Source organism: Panthera leo, chromosome A3 (assembly GCF_018350215.1).
Source record: "Panthera leo isolate Ple1 chromosome A3, P.leo_Ple1_pat1.1, whole genome shotgun sequence".
Lineage (NCBI taxonomy): Eukaryota > Metazoa > Chordata > Mammalia > Carnivora > Felidae > Panthera > Panthera leo.
In genome coordinates this window covers 2028375-2045724 of record NC_056681.1, presented here as the reverse complement: position 1 = coordinate 2045724, position 17350 = coordinate 2028375, and the positions used below count along the sequence as shown (strand labels likewise).

Below are 17350 nucleotides of genomic sequence, written 5' to 3'. Positions count from 1 at the left end.
TGCTGTGTGAGTGACCGTGTGCCCCTCTCTCCTGAGCGCGCAGCCCAGTGGGGGATGGAAAGAAGGCAGTCGACACAGAAAAAGCCAGAAAAAGCTGGCAGTGACAAGGACCGTGGAGACAAGCGGGGTGCAGCCGGTGCCGTTGGTACCGTCAGATCCCCAGGGGCCGGCGCACCGTCCCCGCCCACTCAGGGTCTTGCTGGCGGTTCAGAGTCGGACACCCCCGCAGAGGGCTGACCGTGCCCCAGTGGCAGGTGCCCGGGAGGACCCCCCTCGCCCTGGGCTGGCCCACAAAAACCAGCCTCCTCGCCCCAAGGCCGGACTTCTCTGCCACAGGTCACACCCCGGGACTCCCCCCGCCACCGTGGGATGAGACTAAAGCCAGACCCCGGGCACCACGTCTCTTTTCCCTCTTGTGTCTTCTCCTTTTCCCACTCAGCCGCCCCGCCCCCCAGAAGCATCTTTGTGTCGGGCTCTGCTCACAGGGAGCGCCACTCTGACCCCGGGATCCAGAGGTCGGGGTGGGGCCTCTGCGGGGAGGTGCCAGGTGCTGATACGTGAGCACCCCAGTGACCTCTCCTGTGCTTAGCATGTGCCTGCCCAGCGCTGTGCTAGGGCTCTGCGGACCGCACGGGGTCAGGAGGTTTGACCTAAGGCCGTGGGAAGCTGTCCAGCTATCGAAGCGGAACGAACGTGCCCAGGAGGGTCCTGGGCTCCCACGGATGGGAAGGGGAGGGCAGGCCAGCCAGGGGAGGGGGGGGGGCCGGGCTCCGGGTCTTGCCCAGGAGGTGGCTCTGTACTAGTGGAGGGACCCCAGCCAGACTTTCCACCCTGACTCAGTCTTTTTCTTTTTGTAACATAATTTATTGTCAAATCGGCTTCCATACAACACCCAGTGCTCAACCCAACAGGCGCCCTCCTCAGTGCCCGTCACCCACTTTCCCCTCTCCCCCACCCCCATCAACCCTCAGTGTGCTCTCGGTATTTAAGAGTCTCATGGTTTGCCTCTCTCCCTCTCTGGAACTGTTTTCTCCCCTCCCCCTCCCCCTCCCCCATGGTCTTCTGTTAAGTTTCTCAGGATCCACATATGAGCGAAAACACGCAGTATCTTTCTTTGACGTATTTCACTTAGCATTATACCCTCCGGTTCCATCCACGTTGCTACAAATGGCCAGATTTCTCATTGCCAAGTAGTATTCCATTGTGTATATAAACCACAATTTCTTTATCCATTCATCAGTCAATGGACATTTAGGCTCTTTCCATAATTTGGCTATTGTTGAAAGTGCTGCTATAAACGTTGGGATACAAGGACCCCTATGCATCAGGACTCCTGTATCCCTTGGGTAAATTCCTAGCAGTGCTATTGCTAGGTTGTAGGGTAGTTCTATTTTTAATTTTTTGAGGAACCTCCACACTGTTTTCCAGAGCGGCTGCACCAGTTTGCATTCCCACCAGCAGTGCGAGAGGGTTCCCGTTTCTCCACATCCTCGCCAGCATCTAGAGTCTCCTGATTTGTTCGTTTTGGCCACTCTGACCGGCGTGAGGTGGTACCTCGGTGTGGTTTTGATTTGTGTTTCCCTGATGAGGAGTGATGTTGAGCATCTTTTCATGTGTCTGTTGGCCATCTGGATGTCTTCTTTGGAGAAGTATCTATTCATGTCTTCTGCCCATTTCTTCACTGGATTATTTGTTTATCGGGTGTGGAGTTTGGTGAGTTCTTTATAAGTTTTGGATACTGGCCCTTTGTCCGATATGTCAGTTGCAAATATCTTTTCCCATTCCGTCAGTCGCCTTTTAGTTTTGTTGATTGTTTCCTTTGCAGTGCAGAAGCTTTTTATCTCGATGAGGTCCCAATAGTTCATCTTTGCTTTTAATTCCCTTGCCTATGGAGCCGGGTCGAGTAAGAAATTGCTGCGGCTGAGGCCCTGACTCATTCTTGATTCAAGATCCACGTTTGGGAAAGAGAAGCTGATTGGCCCAGCCTGGCCGGTGGGCCTGCCTGATGGCTGGTAGGGGTGCGGGGGGTGCAGGGGGTGTGGACTGTCTCCCCAAGACCACTCGCGATGGAGAACGATGACCCCCCAAAGGAAATCGGGCCTCCGTTACTGGAAGAGCCAGGAACGGGTGCTGAGTCACCCCCACCGCCAGCCGCAGTGCGGCCTGTAATCCCAGACCACAAATTAAGTAGCTACCTGTCTTTGTTAATTTGGTGCAGCCCGAAGGCCATTTCTGAGAAGCATCTAATTCACTCTTCCCCACCAGGCAAATTCTGGAAGAACATATTCATGGCTTTCATTAGTATTCATAGGACTTTGAGGATTTTTTCATGATTTCTAAAACTCAAAGTAATTGTGAATGGTAATGTGTAACTGTCAATGTTACACAACAAATGCCTCTTCCTATCACGTTCTGGGGTTTCCTGTTCATTACAAGGACCTAATTGAAAATAATTGAGGGCTGGATTTTATCACATGGAAAATACGGGATAAAATGCAAGACGGGCAAACATCGTCAAGCCCCTCGCGGTGATGTGGGAGAGAGCAGCGAGGGTTGGGGGAGGGAAGAACCCTGGCTCGCCCGCGGCCCCAAGTTGGGCCCGTTAATTCGGTGAGAGCAGTTTGATCATCACCGGGTCTCGCTGTTCTCAGCACGGTGGCAAAGGGCTCTCAGAGTGCGGCAAGCGGGAAGGGACGCACGCAGACACTGGTCACGATGTCACAGCTGCTCTCAAAAGCAGCTGAACTGAAGCTCTGGTCCCAGAGCTCAGAGTCGTGGTGGCTTTTTAAAACATGGCGCTTCCACAGTCCCCGCACACCGAGTGACAGTGGCGACCAGGGAGCCGCTCTGGGGGACACAGAGACCCTCTGGGCTGTCCCCGGTGTGACTGTGCAAGGGGCCCCGTGTCCTTGGCCTCCCTGTCTGTGTATAAAAGCCTTCTTGGGAAGACAGGTGACTCCACTCTCGGTCCCCAGTTACTTGTACAACTTGTCCCCTCCTTGCCCCTCTGGTCCCCACGCCCGTATATGCAGATGGACTGGACAAGGTGGTGGGGTGGGGCTGGACATTCTGGGGCTCCCCTTTAGTGGTCCCCAAGGAGTTCCGGGACGGGGTGGAGATTCCTTCAGAGCTAACAGAGGCTTCTGAGGCATGAGGACACATAGGAGGAAACCCCAATTTGGACAAAGAGGCCCAAGACCAACAGGGGCGGAACGGGTGGGGGACCGGCCTTCCCTTTGCCAGCCCCATCCGGCGCGCAAGGAGGGGGTCCCGTCTGGCCTGCTGGCGCGTGAGGAGAGGGCCCACCAGCCTCCGCGGTCCCTTCCTCTCCTGCCAAAGGCCACTCCCTTACTCTGACCCTCAGAGGTCTCTGCAAGGGCAGGAAAGGTGGGAGCAGAACTTCCCAGGAGCCCCCCCCTCCTCTCCTGCTGTGGGATCCACGTCGTCGGGGGAGGTGAGGGGTCACCAGACCTTGCTTCTCTCCCTGACTCCCCTCCCCCTTCTCATTTCTCTGTTCACTTCCTCACTCACACAGCAGCCCGTGAGGCTCTGAGTGCACCTGCTTCCTCCCACCTCTGGCTGCTCCCCACATTTCTCTCCCTGTGTACTTCCTCCTCCCACAGGGCTCAGAGAAGCCCTTGGTGCCGCCCACCCCCCCAGCTCCGCTGCCTTAGGCTTCCTTGCGGCTGTGGAAGTGACACTGGCCATCTGCTTGCTGTCTGCCTGCCCCGCCCCCCGTTCCTGCCCCAGGCCGAGTGTCCATGGTTCCCGTCTCCAGGCTGTGTGTCCGTGGCTCCCATCCCCAGGCCGTGTGTCTGTGGTTCCCGTCCCCAGGTGGTGTGTCCGTGGCTCCCATCCCCAGGCCGAGTGTCCGTGGCTCCCGTCCCCAGGCCGAGTGTCCTTGGTTCCCGTCCTCAGGCGGTGTGTCTGTGGTTCCCGTCCCCAGGCCGAGTGTCCTTGGTTCCCGTCCCCAGGCAGTGTGTCCGTGGCTCCTGTCCCCAGGCCGAGTGTCCGTGGCTCCCGTCCCCAGGCCGAGTGTCCTTGGTTCCCGTCCCCAGGCGGTGTGTCCGTGGCTCCTGTCCCCAGGCCGAGTGTCCGTGGCTCCCGTCCCCAAGCCGAGTGTCCTTGGTTCCCGTCCCCAGGCGGTGTGTCCGTGGCTCCCATCCCCAGGCCGAGTGTCCGTGGCTCCCGTCCCCAGGCCGAGTGTCCGTGGCTCCCGTCCCCAGGCCGAGTGTCCATGGCTCCTGTCCCCAGGCCGAGTGTCCTTGGCTCCCGTCCCCAGGCCGAGTGTCCTTGGTTCCCATCCCCAGGCAGTGTGTCCGTGGCTCCCATCCCCAGGCCGTGTGTCCGTGGCTCCCGTCCCTAGGCCGTGTGTCCGTGGCTCCCGTCCCCAGGCCGAGTGTCCGTAGCTCCCGTCCCCAGGCCGAGTGTCCTTGGTTCCCGTCCCCAGGCAGTGTGTCTGTGGTTCCCGTCCCCAGGCCGAATGTCCGTGGTTCCCGTCCCCAGGCCAAGTGTCCTTGGTTCCCATCCTCAGGCGGTGTGTCCGTGGTTCCCGTCCCCAGGCCAAGTGTCCTTGGTTCCCATCCCCAGGCAGTGTGTCCGTGGTTCCCGTCCCCAGGCCGAGTGTCCGTGGCTCCCGTCCCCAGGCCGTGTGTCCGTGGCTCCCGTCCCCAGGCCGAGTGTCCATGGCTCCCGTCCTGAGGTGGTGTGTCCATGGCTCCTGTCCCCAGGCCAAGTGTCCGTGGTTCCCATCCCCAGGCCGAGTGTCCTTGGTTCCTGTCCCCAGGCGGTGTGTCCGTGGTTCCCGTCCCCAGGCCATGTGTCCATGGTTCCTGTGTTCACCCACAGCTGCACTGCCATCCCTGCAGACACAGCCTGTGGTGCTTGTGCTCCTGGGGCCCAGAAAAGGGAGCTGAGCATGTTAGTGCTCACGCGGGAGGGAGAAGGGAGGACAGGCGGGCATTCGCGCAGACAGGACAGCAGACAGAGAAGGCCTGAGGTGACCCTGAGAAAACCAAGAAGCCCCAGTGGTCAGAGCTGGGGCCCCGCTACGGCCATGGGGGAGCTACAAATGTGTCCGGTGAAACCCTTCTCTTACCTCTGGGCTCTGCTGGGAGTCAAGGGTTTGAAAGAAAATTGCCTCTCTTGGCCGGCTGCAGCCACGGCCGCGTGTCCACCCGCCTCCTGCGTCCCGATGGTCCCGGGCCGGGGGGGGGGGGCGAGCGGCGGCCGCTGCACCTCAGCAGTCCCAGGAGGCAACAAAAACGAGGGTGTGTGGTCTGTTTGCTGGGAAGGTCTCCAGGCTTAATACCCGGCGAGGAGGAACACCCGGAAGGCGCCACAGAAGAATTATTTACGTCCTCGCAGAAGAACTTGGTCCTCAGAACCTGACAGCAGCTTGCAAACGTCAGGGCAGGAGGTCCCGGGGACACCTCACGGCGGGCAAGGAAACCCTGACAGGACGCTGAGTGCAAAAGGGGAGGGGAGATCCAGCCGTGTGTGTGTGTGTGCGCGTGTGTGTGCGAGCGTGCGTGCGAGCGTGCGTGGTGCGTGTGGGGAAACTATATAAGGCAGTGGAGTTCAAACCTGTCCCCGAGCTCTTCCCCTGGGGCCTCTCAAGGACCCTGTTCCTTCCCTGCCAGTCGTTACCACGCTTTTTAATTGTGGACTAAGAGGGTGTCACTTTTTCAGGTGTGTCTGATTCCCCGGGCACGCGAGCCACGTGAGGGCAGGGCAGGGTCCGCCCAGAGCAGGGCCCGGCCCACGGCACGTGAAGGTGTTGAAGTGACGCGGGGCGGGAGCAGGGGACCAGCCTGAAGCTGAAGGTCCTCTCTCCTTGCTGGGGTGTCGTCCTCTCCTGGGGTGAGGCTTCCTCTGCTGAAGTCTGGACGTGATTCTCTCCGGTTCGATGCTTTGGGAATAAACCTCCGAGGTGTTTGCGATTCAAACCCACACATGGTGACTTTTCTCCGGTTTCAAGTTCATTTGAGATTAGGCAAATACCTCCTCCTTGGGGAAGATTCTGCCAGAATCCTTCATTTCATCCGGCCTTTCCTAAGGACGCGAGCCGGCCTTCCACGCACAAGTCCCTGGGTGAAAACAATCGCCCGGCACCATAAGTTATTTTAATGTAGACGTCACTTTAAACTAACCTTTTACCATCTGTTCTGTCCTTTAATAACAAATGCAAAAGAGCCTAATTCTCCGTGGCGTCGTAAAAGTGAGGTGGGTGATAGAAACGCCTGTCTGTGTTCTTTATTCATGGCCCTATCGTACGCTGCCGTGATGTTTTTCTCATTTTCCAGACACAAATCAAGGGGAAACTGCTCTCCCCTGATCTGGTGAATTCATTTGTACAGTGTTTCTTCTTAATGTGGTAAACTGTGCGGAGCATCCCCGAGCCGGCACTGAGTCCCGGGCGCGCACGCAGAGCAGCAGCTGGGGAATTAAGCAAAGGCGCCCAGTGGTCAAACTGTAATGAGATTCCTTTGCAAAAAATAAAACCTCTTTAAATATGTGGTGGGTTCTTTTCAGTGGTTTTATAATTAAATTTCCCCATGAAGGATGGGCAGTCTGGCCCAGAGAACGCGGTAGAAGCGTGCCAGGCCGTCCGCTGTGCTCGCCGGCCGGCTGCCAGAGCCCCCGCCTCTGGAGGACTGCCTGGCCCGAACCCAGCGACCCCTCCATCCAGCGCAGCTCGGCCGCTTCTCTGGGGCCCTCTGTGTGCTCAAGTGCCGAACTCACCGAACTTTCTAGAACTTTCCGGGCTCCCAGAAGACAGAGCTTGTGCTTCATAAGCAGCCAGCCTGGGGCTTTCTACATTAATCACACAGTTCCCAAACGGGGTCTGATCTGCTCTAATGGGTTCCCCACACGTGGACAAACAGCGCAGGTGCAGATGGCCAGAGGGGTCTTCCTCTCTGGGACCCAGACTGGCAACTGCCGCCCCATTTCCCTGGCGAAAACTCCCTCGGGGGAGAAGAGGTGGCTCACGGCCACGGAGGGCCAGGGCCGCTGTCCTATGAAAAGAGCCCTGGGGAAGGAGCCAGGTGGCCAGGAAGGCACCCGTCCTCTGTCCTCTGTCCTCCGTACAGACTCATCTCCCTGGACGCCGCTGCATGCTGGGCTGCTCGCACACGGCTGTCCTGGCTGAAGGACGTTACTCGGTGGGCGGTAGAGGGCCCATGATGAACACAGGGTACACACGTGTCCTGGGGCGCCCAGCGCTGTGAGGGATAAGTGGGCAGAAGGTGGCAGGCCCGGGACCCAATGTGTTCATCCCTGGAGGGAGGCAGGGGTGGCTGTGGCCAAGATGAGCACAGCAGAGCTCCGACACCCCCACGGCCCAAGGGACAGCACAGGGTGACATGCGTCCCCAGCCCTGGCCCCGGCCGTTCTTTCCGTGGCCTGGCCTGAGCCCTGCCGGGTGTGTGCTGCTCAGGGCAGAGCCAGGAGGTGGGAGATGGAAACAAAAACAGTCCTCGTAGACTGAGGGGAGGAATGGGAGTGGGGGTGGGATAGGGGTTTGGGGAGGGGAGGAGGGGAGGGCAGGGTGGGGGAGAGATATGTGGAGAGGAGAGGGGTGGGGAGAGGTATGTGGAGGGGGAAGGAGCGGGGTGTCGGGGAGGGGTTTGTGGAGGGGGGAAGGGCTGGGGAGGCGAGAGTTATGGGGTTGGAAGAGGAGTTGTGGAGGAGGGGGGAGGGTACAGGCTGGAGGACAGGAGTATTTGGGGCGGGGGGTACATTCCCAAACAACCACCCAAGAAATCTACTTAACATCTGTCGCTACCTGGTACAAAAACGACTCTTGTCGCGAGGACTTGGAGACATAGCAGCTGGCACAAGGGTGGGAGAGGACCGTTAACTACCGCCCCATCCCGTGACTGCCTTATTCTAGACCAGGAAGTGTGCACCCTGGACGCCTTCGCTCATGCCGCCCGCCCTACGCCCCCACCTCTGGCAGCTACCTGCCTGTCCTCTGTGTCCATGAGCTCAGGGGTTGTTTTTTTTTCTGCATTGAATTTTATTTGCAGTCTTGCAATAAAGCCGACCCTGCTCTGTAGAACTGGAGGTTTCCATCGTGTCTGTTTCGTTATAAAATGTTGTTATGATCCCTGAGCTTTGATTTACAGGGAAAAAACTGCATTTTGTAAAGGTAAACTGGGGACCCGTGAACGATGAAGGGTTATTGGAGCACCCACCCCCAGCACCGCCTGGAATCCACATATAACTTCTGACCTCCAAAAACTTAACTACTCATAGCCTACCGTCCACCAGCAGCCTTACCAACAACATAAACAGTCCATTAACACATATTTTCTATGTTGAGTGTATTATGTGCCGTGTGCTTACAATAAAGTAAGCCAGAGAAAAGACAACGTTATTAGGAAAACCGTAGGAACAGAAAATACGTCTACAGTCCTGTACTGTATTTATCCAAAAGAATTCCCTATATAAATGGACCAGCGCAGTTCAACCCCGTGGTCGAGAGTCAACTGTATTCAAAGTTGAATTCCAATCTGTTACTTTGACCTTATCAATGATACCTTTTCAGTCTCGGGGGCTCAGAGAAACCAGTTACCTTCCAGCGGGCACCCCCGTTCCCGTCAGGTGAGCTTTTGCTTCCTCTAAATGAAAGAGTTCACAGTTCTCCGTGGAAATACTTTTACGTTCCCATGTAGGCCTGTAGCCGTTGTGACAACAGTCCTCAGTGTGAAATCTGTGTCTACCTCCCGGTTGCGGGTCCTCTCTGCCCCGACCCATCCTCACAGCCTCCCACCTTCGGGGACCGGACCCTGTTCTCTGGTGCCCCCGTCAAAGGCGCAAGATATTGGGACACGGACGAACACGTAGCGGGTGTGTGTGCCGTGTCCCAGCCTTTCTCCCCTCTGGACTCTGTAGCGGCTGCTCCGTGGTCTCGTCTTTCCCCGTCACCCGCTGGGCCACCGGACGTGTGGTCGGTGGCACTCCATGACCCCCTCATCACTGGCTGCCCTTCCAGTTCCCAGAGTGGATACCTGATGTTCCCCGAGTTGGCCAAGTGCAAGCAAATCAGGGGTGGGATGAGCGGACGTTTAAGAAGCGTGGCCCCTGCCCCCCGCCGCAGGCTGACTCTCCTCTGCTTTTGCTCCTGTTTCCAGATCCGGTCCGACAAAGACAACGACATCCCCATCCGGTACAGCATCACGGGGGTGGGTGCCGACCAGCCCCCCATGGAGGTCTTCAGCATCGACTCCATGTCTGGACGCATGTATGTCACTAGGCCCATGGACCGGGAGGAGCGAGCCTCCTACCACGTGAGTACCTCGGGCCTTGGGTTCCTAACTTGGGAAGGAGAATGTCAGCCTGAGCCTGTGCTGGAATTGCCCGCAGGGCTGTGTAAAGCCCACGGCGCTGGGCACCACCCTGGGGTTTCTCATTCAGTGGGCCCGGGATGGACACCTCTGCCACATTCCCGGGGGAAGACAGAAAGGTCTGGGACCACCTTGGAAGGACCCCTGGTCTAGAAGCTCTGGATCCACGTGTGCTCCCAGGAGCTCATTAGTTCTGGTGGAGGGAGGGGACACGTGGCTGCTGGGCACCGTGGGGCCCTTTTTCTGGAGCGCCCCTGTGAGCAGTTCTATCCTGTCCAGCCCTAGAATAACACACCTGCTTCTCTGAGAGCCGGCAGCGGGTCCGGGATGAGTGCCGTGCTGGTGCCACCTCGGAGCGGGGCACGCAGAGGGGAAACGGACGTGACCACAAACGTTGCAGGGCTCGGGCTTCTGGGGGCTGTTGGCTCCTCTCCTGCTTGGCCTCCCTGACGTGGTAGCTCAGGGGAGGGACCCCGGAGCTCAGGTGAAAGCAGCAGCATCTCGTGGCCTCCACCCTAACGGCCAGTCCCCCGTCCGGACCCCCTCCTCATCTGCAAGATGCAGGTTTGCACCAGCTGGAGGCAGTGTGAGCTAGAGGCAGAGGTGAGGACCCCAGGCCCCTCACCAGGTGGGAGGATGCAGGGTTCACATGTGCGAAGCCCGGAGAACAGAGCCCCACGCACGATACGGCCGGTGTGCACGTTGTAGTCGTCATCACAATGTCTGAATGTCCAGGTCCTCGCTTGTAACTTGGAAATGAAGACCATCGTTGGAGAGCATCGTATTCTCAGCCTTTTGCCCTGATGTGGACGTAATCAGCCCAGATTTCACTTGGCTTCAGCCCCCAGTGCCGAATATGGCCAAACACCGCCGCCACTCTCTGGTTATCTGCTTGGGGCCCACTGTCCACCTCCTGGCACTAGCAGGAAGGCTCCACGTGGCAAAGAGCCATCAAGCTATCCACACCACATCGCCAGGCCCGAGAACAGAGCCTGGCCCTCAGGGGATGCACAGGAACCATTTGCAGAGAGAAGGAATTGGTGGGAGAGGTTAACTCTGTCGTTGACAATGGTGGCCTCCCCCGAGGGACCCCTGACGCCCCATGAGAAGTAGGGTGCGAGGCTGACTGGACCTGGGGAAGCCGGGTTGGGAGGTTGGTCCATCCTTCTTAGCCACGGTCTCAGACTGGCTGCCCAAGTCCCAGGTGGGTTCAGCTTCACAGAGCTAGTCGACATGGAAGAGAAGGTTCCTCTCTACTCGTGGGTCTTCGCCCATGAGCACAGACAGGTGTGGAATCAAAGTCAGGCTCCTGGCTCCAGAAATCCCCAGTTCACTAGACCCAGACATCCCTCTTCAGAGAAGCTTCCAAGAGAAACCGTGGCTCATACTTCCAGACTCTTCCCTTTGGGTATACCACTTCATCCCCCATCCATCCATCCACCCATCCATCCATCCATCCATCCATCCATCCATCTTTTCATCTATCCACTGATCCATCCATCCATCCACACATCTGTCCATCCACCCATCCATCCATCTACACACCCACTCAGCCACCCACCATCCACTGATCCATCCATCCATCCATCCATCCATCCACCCATCCAGGGAACAGTTCTCAAGTGTCTAGTACAAGTTAGGCCTTGTGGTTGACAGTGGGCCTACAGTAATAACATGAACAAACATGGCCCCGGTCAGGGGGAGCTTATACCACTGGGATTAAAAGGCATCAAAGCCTTTTGGCCTGAAACCCCTAAGAAAGACCACATGCCCAGATTCTTCAGCAATCAGACCACAGGTCTTGATGGAGTGGGTGTGTCCTGCCTGGAGATGCCACTGGAAATGGGCATCCGGGTGTCATCCTGACTGCCCCTCGGACGGTGGGGGCCAGGGTCAGGGAGAAGAAGCAGGTACAAGGAAAATCACTACATCTTTTCTGAGCCAGACGTGAAAACCCTGAAGCAGGTGGCCGCTGACACTCGGGCCCATTTTGCTGCTGGCGTCTAGGCAGGCCGTTTCAGGGGTGCCTTCCCCCCGGGAGGGGCTTGCAGGGGGCTTCCCCGAGGCCCTGGTAAAATAAGGCATGGTTGTTCCCACACCCAACACTCAGCGGGGGCCGGACACTGGGGATGCGCCACCCTCCTCCCTGCCCCCCTCCCTCCTCCCTTGTGGTCTGTCCACCCTCCCAGAGGCACATGCCCTTCTGAATGCGCTGTTCCAGGCATCTGTGCCCCCGAGTCTAAAGGGATGTACAGCCAGTGGCCGGGGACCGGTGAGCATTCCCAGTGAGTGAGAAGAGAAGGCAGGGGGTTGCTGCTTGCTCGCTACGTCGCCCACCTGGTCAGGTGTCCCTCTGCCCTGCGGCCCTCGCCCCTGATTGGCCAATGACATCCAGAGCCTCGGCCGACATGGGAGAGCTTTGTCTCCAAACAGCCCCACAAAGAGGCCACGTGCTGGTGATCATGCTGACCTCCTTCAAGATTAGACAGATTGGTCTTTCATTATCACGGTTGCTTAGAGAAAGCCCCTCCCCCGGGCCTGAGGTGCCAGACCCTTTTCTTGAGGCCTGACGGTAGGGTTGGCCCCAGGCGACCCCTCTCCTGACCGTAGGGCTGGCGCCACGTGGCTCTTCAGTGTCCCCTGAAACGTCACTCCTCTCTCTGTACTGCAGCCATTAGCCGCGGTTGCTTCGTGGTTTGGGGAGGGGGAGCTCCCAGTGGGGCACCTCTCCTGCCTTCCTTGGGGCTCCAGCGACCCCTGCTGTCCCCAGTGCAGGTGTCTTCTCTGGCTGTTTCTTACGGACCGTCCAGACCGCTGAAAGAAAGCCTTTGTCATAGGCCCTGGGCCGGGCTGCCCCCCACGGCTGCTCTGTGACCACAGCCCTGGCTGGCCTGGTGGGGAGGGGCCGCCCCGGGCAAGGTCCTGCTCAGCTCTGACGCCCAGGATGGCCACACATTCCGGGTCCCAGCACAGAATGAAATGGGGGACCCTCATCTGGACTAAGGATTTCAAGACAGTGACGGCAGGGCGTTCAGCCACACGCGGGCCCTCCTGAGCTCGGGGCCCGTGGGCTGCGTGGTCTCAGGCCACGGAGCCCACCCCGCGTGGCCAGCCCGCAGGCTTGGGGTCCTGTCTGAGGCGGGATCGACGGCGAGGCCATTTCACGGAGACTGAGGCTTGTGAGGGGTGGGTCTCACAGCCCGTCGTTGTCTGGGCCTCCCGAGCCCTGTCAGCCCCAGTGCAAGCTGCCCCCAGAGCCCCTGCGCGTTGACTTCTGTTTCTCCCGCGGCCGAGTGTTGCCAGCACCTTAGCCCACGCACTCCCCGACGTGGACACCCCAGGCCGGGCCCTGGGACGGCGGGATCTGGGAAAGGAGGTGGACCGACGACGGCCTGGGACCTCCTCTCGAGTTCTTGGTGCACCGCTCGCTACGCGCTGGTCCTCAGCGCCAACCGACACTCGGCCAGCACAGGCGCTCACGCAGCCATGCCGCCTGAGACGCATCCCCTTCACGCGCCCGTGGGCTCCCCCACGGGCTGCACGGGCCGTCCACACACATCTGTGGCCCGACTCGAGATGGAGAGTCAGCTCCCCTCACGTGCCGACAACGCAGCTAGGGGGGGGCGCGACCTGCCAGCAGCAGAGCCCCAGCCCCGCAGATGCAAACGTGGGCACAGCTCGCGTCTCTCTCTCAGATTCTCACCACGGCGCGGCCAGCAGGTGCAGTGGGCGGGGTTTGGGGACTGTGCCGGGGGCTGTCCGCCAAGCCCGCTCCGGAGGACGCGGGCCCCAGCGCCTGCTGACTGCACAGCCGCTCCTGGGAGAACGCACGCCGTGCGGGGAGGCTCTCCCTTGCATTTTATTTTAATTACTTTGGAAACCTTGAGCTCAAAGTAAAGACCTGCTCTTGGTGTTTCCAGTTCACTGTTTCTCCCCTGCAGTTCACCAAAGTCACACCAAAGTCAGCCCTGGAATTCTGGGCTCCCCGGGAAGGGCCCCGGGTCAGCCCTCCTGCTGCTGCCCCAGTGGCTGGTGCCACTGCCTGCGGCCACGGGGCAGGGCCCCCGGGATGGCTGCTGGGCGAGAGGAAGCAGAGATGCCCCCGAGGGCCCCTGGTCCTTTCCAAGGACACCTGCAGGCAGGCCACACCCCCTCCTCTCTGAAGCCGGCCGAGAGCAGCCGGCAACTCTGGGGGGACACCATCCACCCGTCCCCGCACACTCGGCTCGGTGTCCGGGTCTCTGGGTGACTCACTCGCCTCCAGACACTTTGCCCACATTCTCTTCCGTCCCCTGCCACGGCCCTGACGTCCCGTCTTGGGAGACGGAGAAATGATTGTTTCCCGCTCGTCATCAACTAGGAAATGTGCCCCACGGGGCTGCTCACTTCAGTCTCCTCAGACCCCATCTCACAAGTGGGCAATGTGGGCCCTCGCCCTGGGGCTCCCAGGGCCACCCCTGGCAGCCACCTCCAGCAGTGTCGGCCCTGCCCCCTGCGGGGTGACAAGTCGGCCGGAGACAACGGGACCCGGACCGGAGGGCGGCCAGATCCATTTGCCAAATTCTGGACTGAACCCTCACGTCTCGCTTTTCAACTCTCTGTCCCACCGTGTGAAGCCCTCTGCCGTCCCCCCCAAGGTCAGGGTCCTGGCGACCCTCACACCCCCATAAGGCTCCAGCACGAGCCCCTCCCGGCACTCCTACCTTACGGGGCGCCCCCCAGCGCGAGCACAAACTCGGTGGCTTCAAATAACACCCGCTTCCTGGCCCACACTCTGGAGGTCAGAAGTCGGCAGCTGTGCCCCAGGGTCTCACCAGGTGCAGGTCGAGGTGAAGCCAGCCTACAAGTGTCTGCTTCCTGCCCGTTCAGGCCGTGCCGGGCCCAGGTCCCCACTTCCTTCTGGCTGGCAGCCGGGGCCCCTCTCGCCCCCTAAAGGCCCCTGCATCCCTCGGCACGTGGCCCCCTCCGCTTTCAAGCTGTGCACGGAATCCGCCCGCTGTCTAGCATCCGGCTCCCTTGCGGCCACCGGCCGGGGAAGCACCGTGATCCCAGAGCCACGAGGCCACCGTGTCCCGCCCAGACGGCGTCCCTGCGTAGCGGTCAGCCGTGCCACAAAACGTCGCCCCGTCGGGGGGCGACCCGCCATCGCTCCCTCATCTGGGGATCCACACGCCCCATCCTCGGGCACCTTCGGCCACACCTCCCACCTGAGAGCCGGCTGATCGTCCGTGGCCACGGGTCACTGACACGAGCGTTCAAACGCACAAAACGAAGAGGGGTCGTGTTTGCTTTGCAAGATGGTTCTCCAGAAGATTCCTTCGAGGGCTCCGCACATAAGACCCACTGCTGAGTCCCACCACTACCGCCATCTTCCTGAGCCTCGCTTTCCCCGTCCGTAAAGTAGAGGTCGGAACCAGGTGGTCTCTCGGGTTCTTGTGAAACCCGAGGCGTGAGTGACCCGTGTGGGGCTCCTGGGGCCCTGCCCGGCCCTGAGCAGGCGCGCGGCCAGTGCCACCCCAGCGCCCACCCGCAGGCGGCCTCAGGGCCCACGTGGGGTGCTCCAAGGTCCGTGCTCCAGCGGGAGACACAGCGCGAGCCCCGGAGAGGCAGCATGCGCCCGTCATACCCAGCGCTCTCGTCCCGTCCCCTCTGGGGCCCGAGACCAAGCTCACAAGTTGGCGTCTCCCTGTCCCCCTCCCATGGCGAGAAGAGACACACGTCCTGCACACGACATCGCAGGAGCAGGACCTTCCCTTCACGCGAGACGAGACGCTTGGGGTTGCAGGTCGCCGAAGGCATGGACGGCTTCCCTGTCTCCGCAGGAGGATGGGCCCCCCGAGCGGTGAGGGGGCCTTGGACACCCCCGCAGAAGCTAGCGATGCGATGGACATTTGGGGGGCGGGATGGGGGAGACCAGGAGGACCCCGGGCCTCACAGCCGGGGGCCGCTTCTGCTACAGGGCCGCACCAAAGCGGGCACCGCCACTTCCGTTGGGAGATGCCAGCGTTAACCGGAGCTCAGGATTACCTTGTCCAGAGGCTTCCTGACCCTTGACCCCGTGCGCTGCTCAGGGCCGCGTTCGAGGAGGCGGAGGGTCACCTGGCCGCCGCCCAGAGCTTCCGCAGCAGGATGGGCCGGCCAGGGGCTAACACGGCGAGGGGGCTTCACGTCCCTTAACCAGGGTGCTGGGGACTCACATCCGCCCCAGAGGCTGCGGCCACCGCCCGGCTCCTTAAACACTTCAAGGGTGAAATTCCACTCGGGGCCGTCGCGATGAACCGAGCCTCCGTGGGGCAGGTGTGGAACGCACACGGCCTCCTCCTTCCCAGAAGCTGGCGCGGGGCCCCAAGGAGGCCGTGGAGAGGATCGTGTGCCCCCCGCCCAGCTCGGGGACACCCCCCCACACTCCAACAGGCTTCCAGCACGGCTCTTCTCGTGCCCTTGGCCTGGAGCTGTCCTGTTGCAAAGGTGTTGGGGTCCGACGTGTCCAGCTTGCAGGGTGATGCGGTTTCCACAGAGACACGTGTGACACTCACAGCCTTGGTGAAGAGAGACCTTGGGCAGACCCGGTTCTCCCCCACATCCCAGGCCCCACACGGCCCCTCTCTGGCCCCCTCGGCTGGCCTCAGCCACTCTGGGACCCCCATGGGGACCTCCACCCTTGCTCTCCTCTCCATCTCCTTCGTCAGGCCTCAGCTCCAACGTCACCTCCTCTGGGAGGCCTGCCCGGCCTCCTCCCAACCCCAGCCGGCTGCTACCATACACCCAAGTTACCTGTCTTCTCTTCCTTCTTGACGTCCCTCTCCCTTCCAGATGAGAAGCCCCGGGGCTGGGCCACGTCCGTTCCACTGGGCAATAATCTCAGGTCCAGCCAGTGCCTGGTGCACAGAGGCCCGTGACAGATACTGGTTGAGTGAATAAATTAATGAGTGAACGGTGAATGAATGAATGAACTCATCCAAAAACTAAGGGTTGCTGACAACCCTTCCCCGTTTCCACGGAGGCGAGAGCCGAGGCTCAGAGAAGTTCCATGACGCGTCCCAATCTCACACTCCTGCCAAGACCCTCCCTTGAGGGGCCCAGGCCCTCACATCACCCCCAGCCTGCTGCCGAGGGCCCGCGGGAACCTGCTCCCGGCCGTTCCCCACGGCTGACGGTGTCTGTGTTGCTTTCCAGCTCAGAGCCCACGCCGTGGACATGAACGGCAACAAGGTGGAGAACCCCATCGACCTGTACATCTACGTCATCGACATGAATGACAACCGTCCCGAGTTCGTCAACCAGGTCTACAACGGCTCTGTGGACGAAGGCTCCAAGCCAGGTGAGCCCCCAGCCCCTGACGACCGGCGGGCCAGCAGGAGCCGGTGGGCAAGGAGGCCCCGCGCTCCGGGGAGGCCGTCCGGCGCCCACGGGACCCTTCTGCTGATGCGTTCGTTTACCACCTCCTGCGTGCGTCTGGGAGCGGTCCAGAGAGGGGTGCAGACAAGACAGGCTACCACAGGGGAATATGGCCACTGCACCGATGATAAGGCTCAGAAGGAAGCCGTGGGGCGCTGAGAGTCCGGGAGGTGGCTGCAGATCAGGGAGGGCCCCTCTGTGGAGGTGACTTACAGGCTGAGAGCTGAAGCAGGAGCAGGAGCCGCCTGGACAGGAGGTCTGCGGTCTGTGTGTGGGCAAAGGGGGCCTGGGGAGGGAAAAGGCACGGGCAAAGGTCCCGGGGCAGGAGGCGAGCTCAGAGAGGAGACCTGCCATTCGAGGTCTCCCACACCACACTTTGCATTTTATTCCAAGCCCCCTGGGAAACCCACGAGAAGGCCAGACGCCCCCAGCCCCGAGAGGTGAGCCTGCGTGCCCGAGGCCCAGCACCCCTCAGAGTTGACCCAAGAGCCAGTCTTCCCACAGACTTCAGTTTGGCGTAAATGATGTTGACTTCATCCTGGGCCGGGCCCCTGGCGAAGCACGTGATATGTCTCTGGATCCGCATCCCCCAGGAAGCG

At 60.3% G+C, this 17350-nt stretch overlaps 1 protein-coding gene across 4 annotated transcripts in view; it reads left to right on the top strand.

Moving 5' to 3' along the window:
* CDH4 (cadherin 4) overlaps positions 1 to 17350 on the top strand; it is a 538296-nt gene that overhangs the window by 459656 nt on the left and 61290 nt on the right. For all 4 annotated transcript variants that reach the window (XR_006200327.1, XM_042930499.1, XM_042930497.1 and 1 more), the window contains exons 5-6: positions 9141 to 9296; positions 16530 to 16674. Coding sequence is in view for 3 of the 4 variants with exons in the window: in XM_042930499.1 (XP_042786433.1) it covers positions 9141 to 9296; positions 16530 to 16674 (301 nt within the window). In the remaining variant the exon portion in view is untranslated. The remainder of the gene's footprint in view (positions 1 to 9140; positions 9297 to 16529; positions 16675 to 17350) is intronic.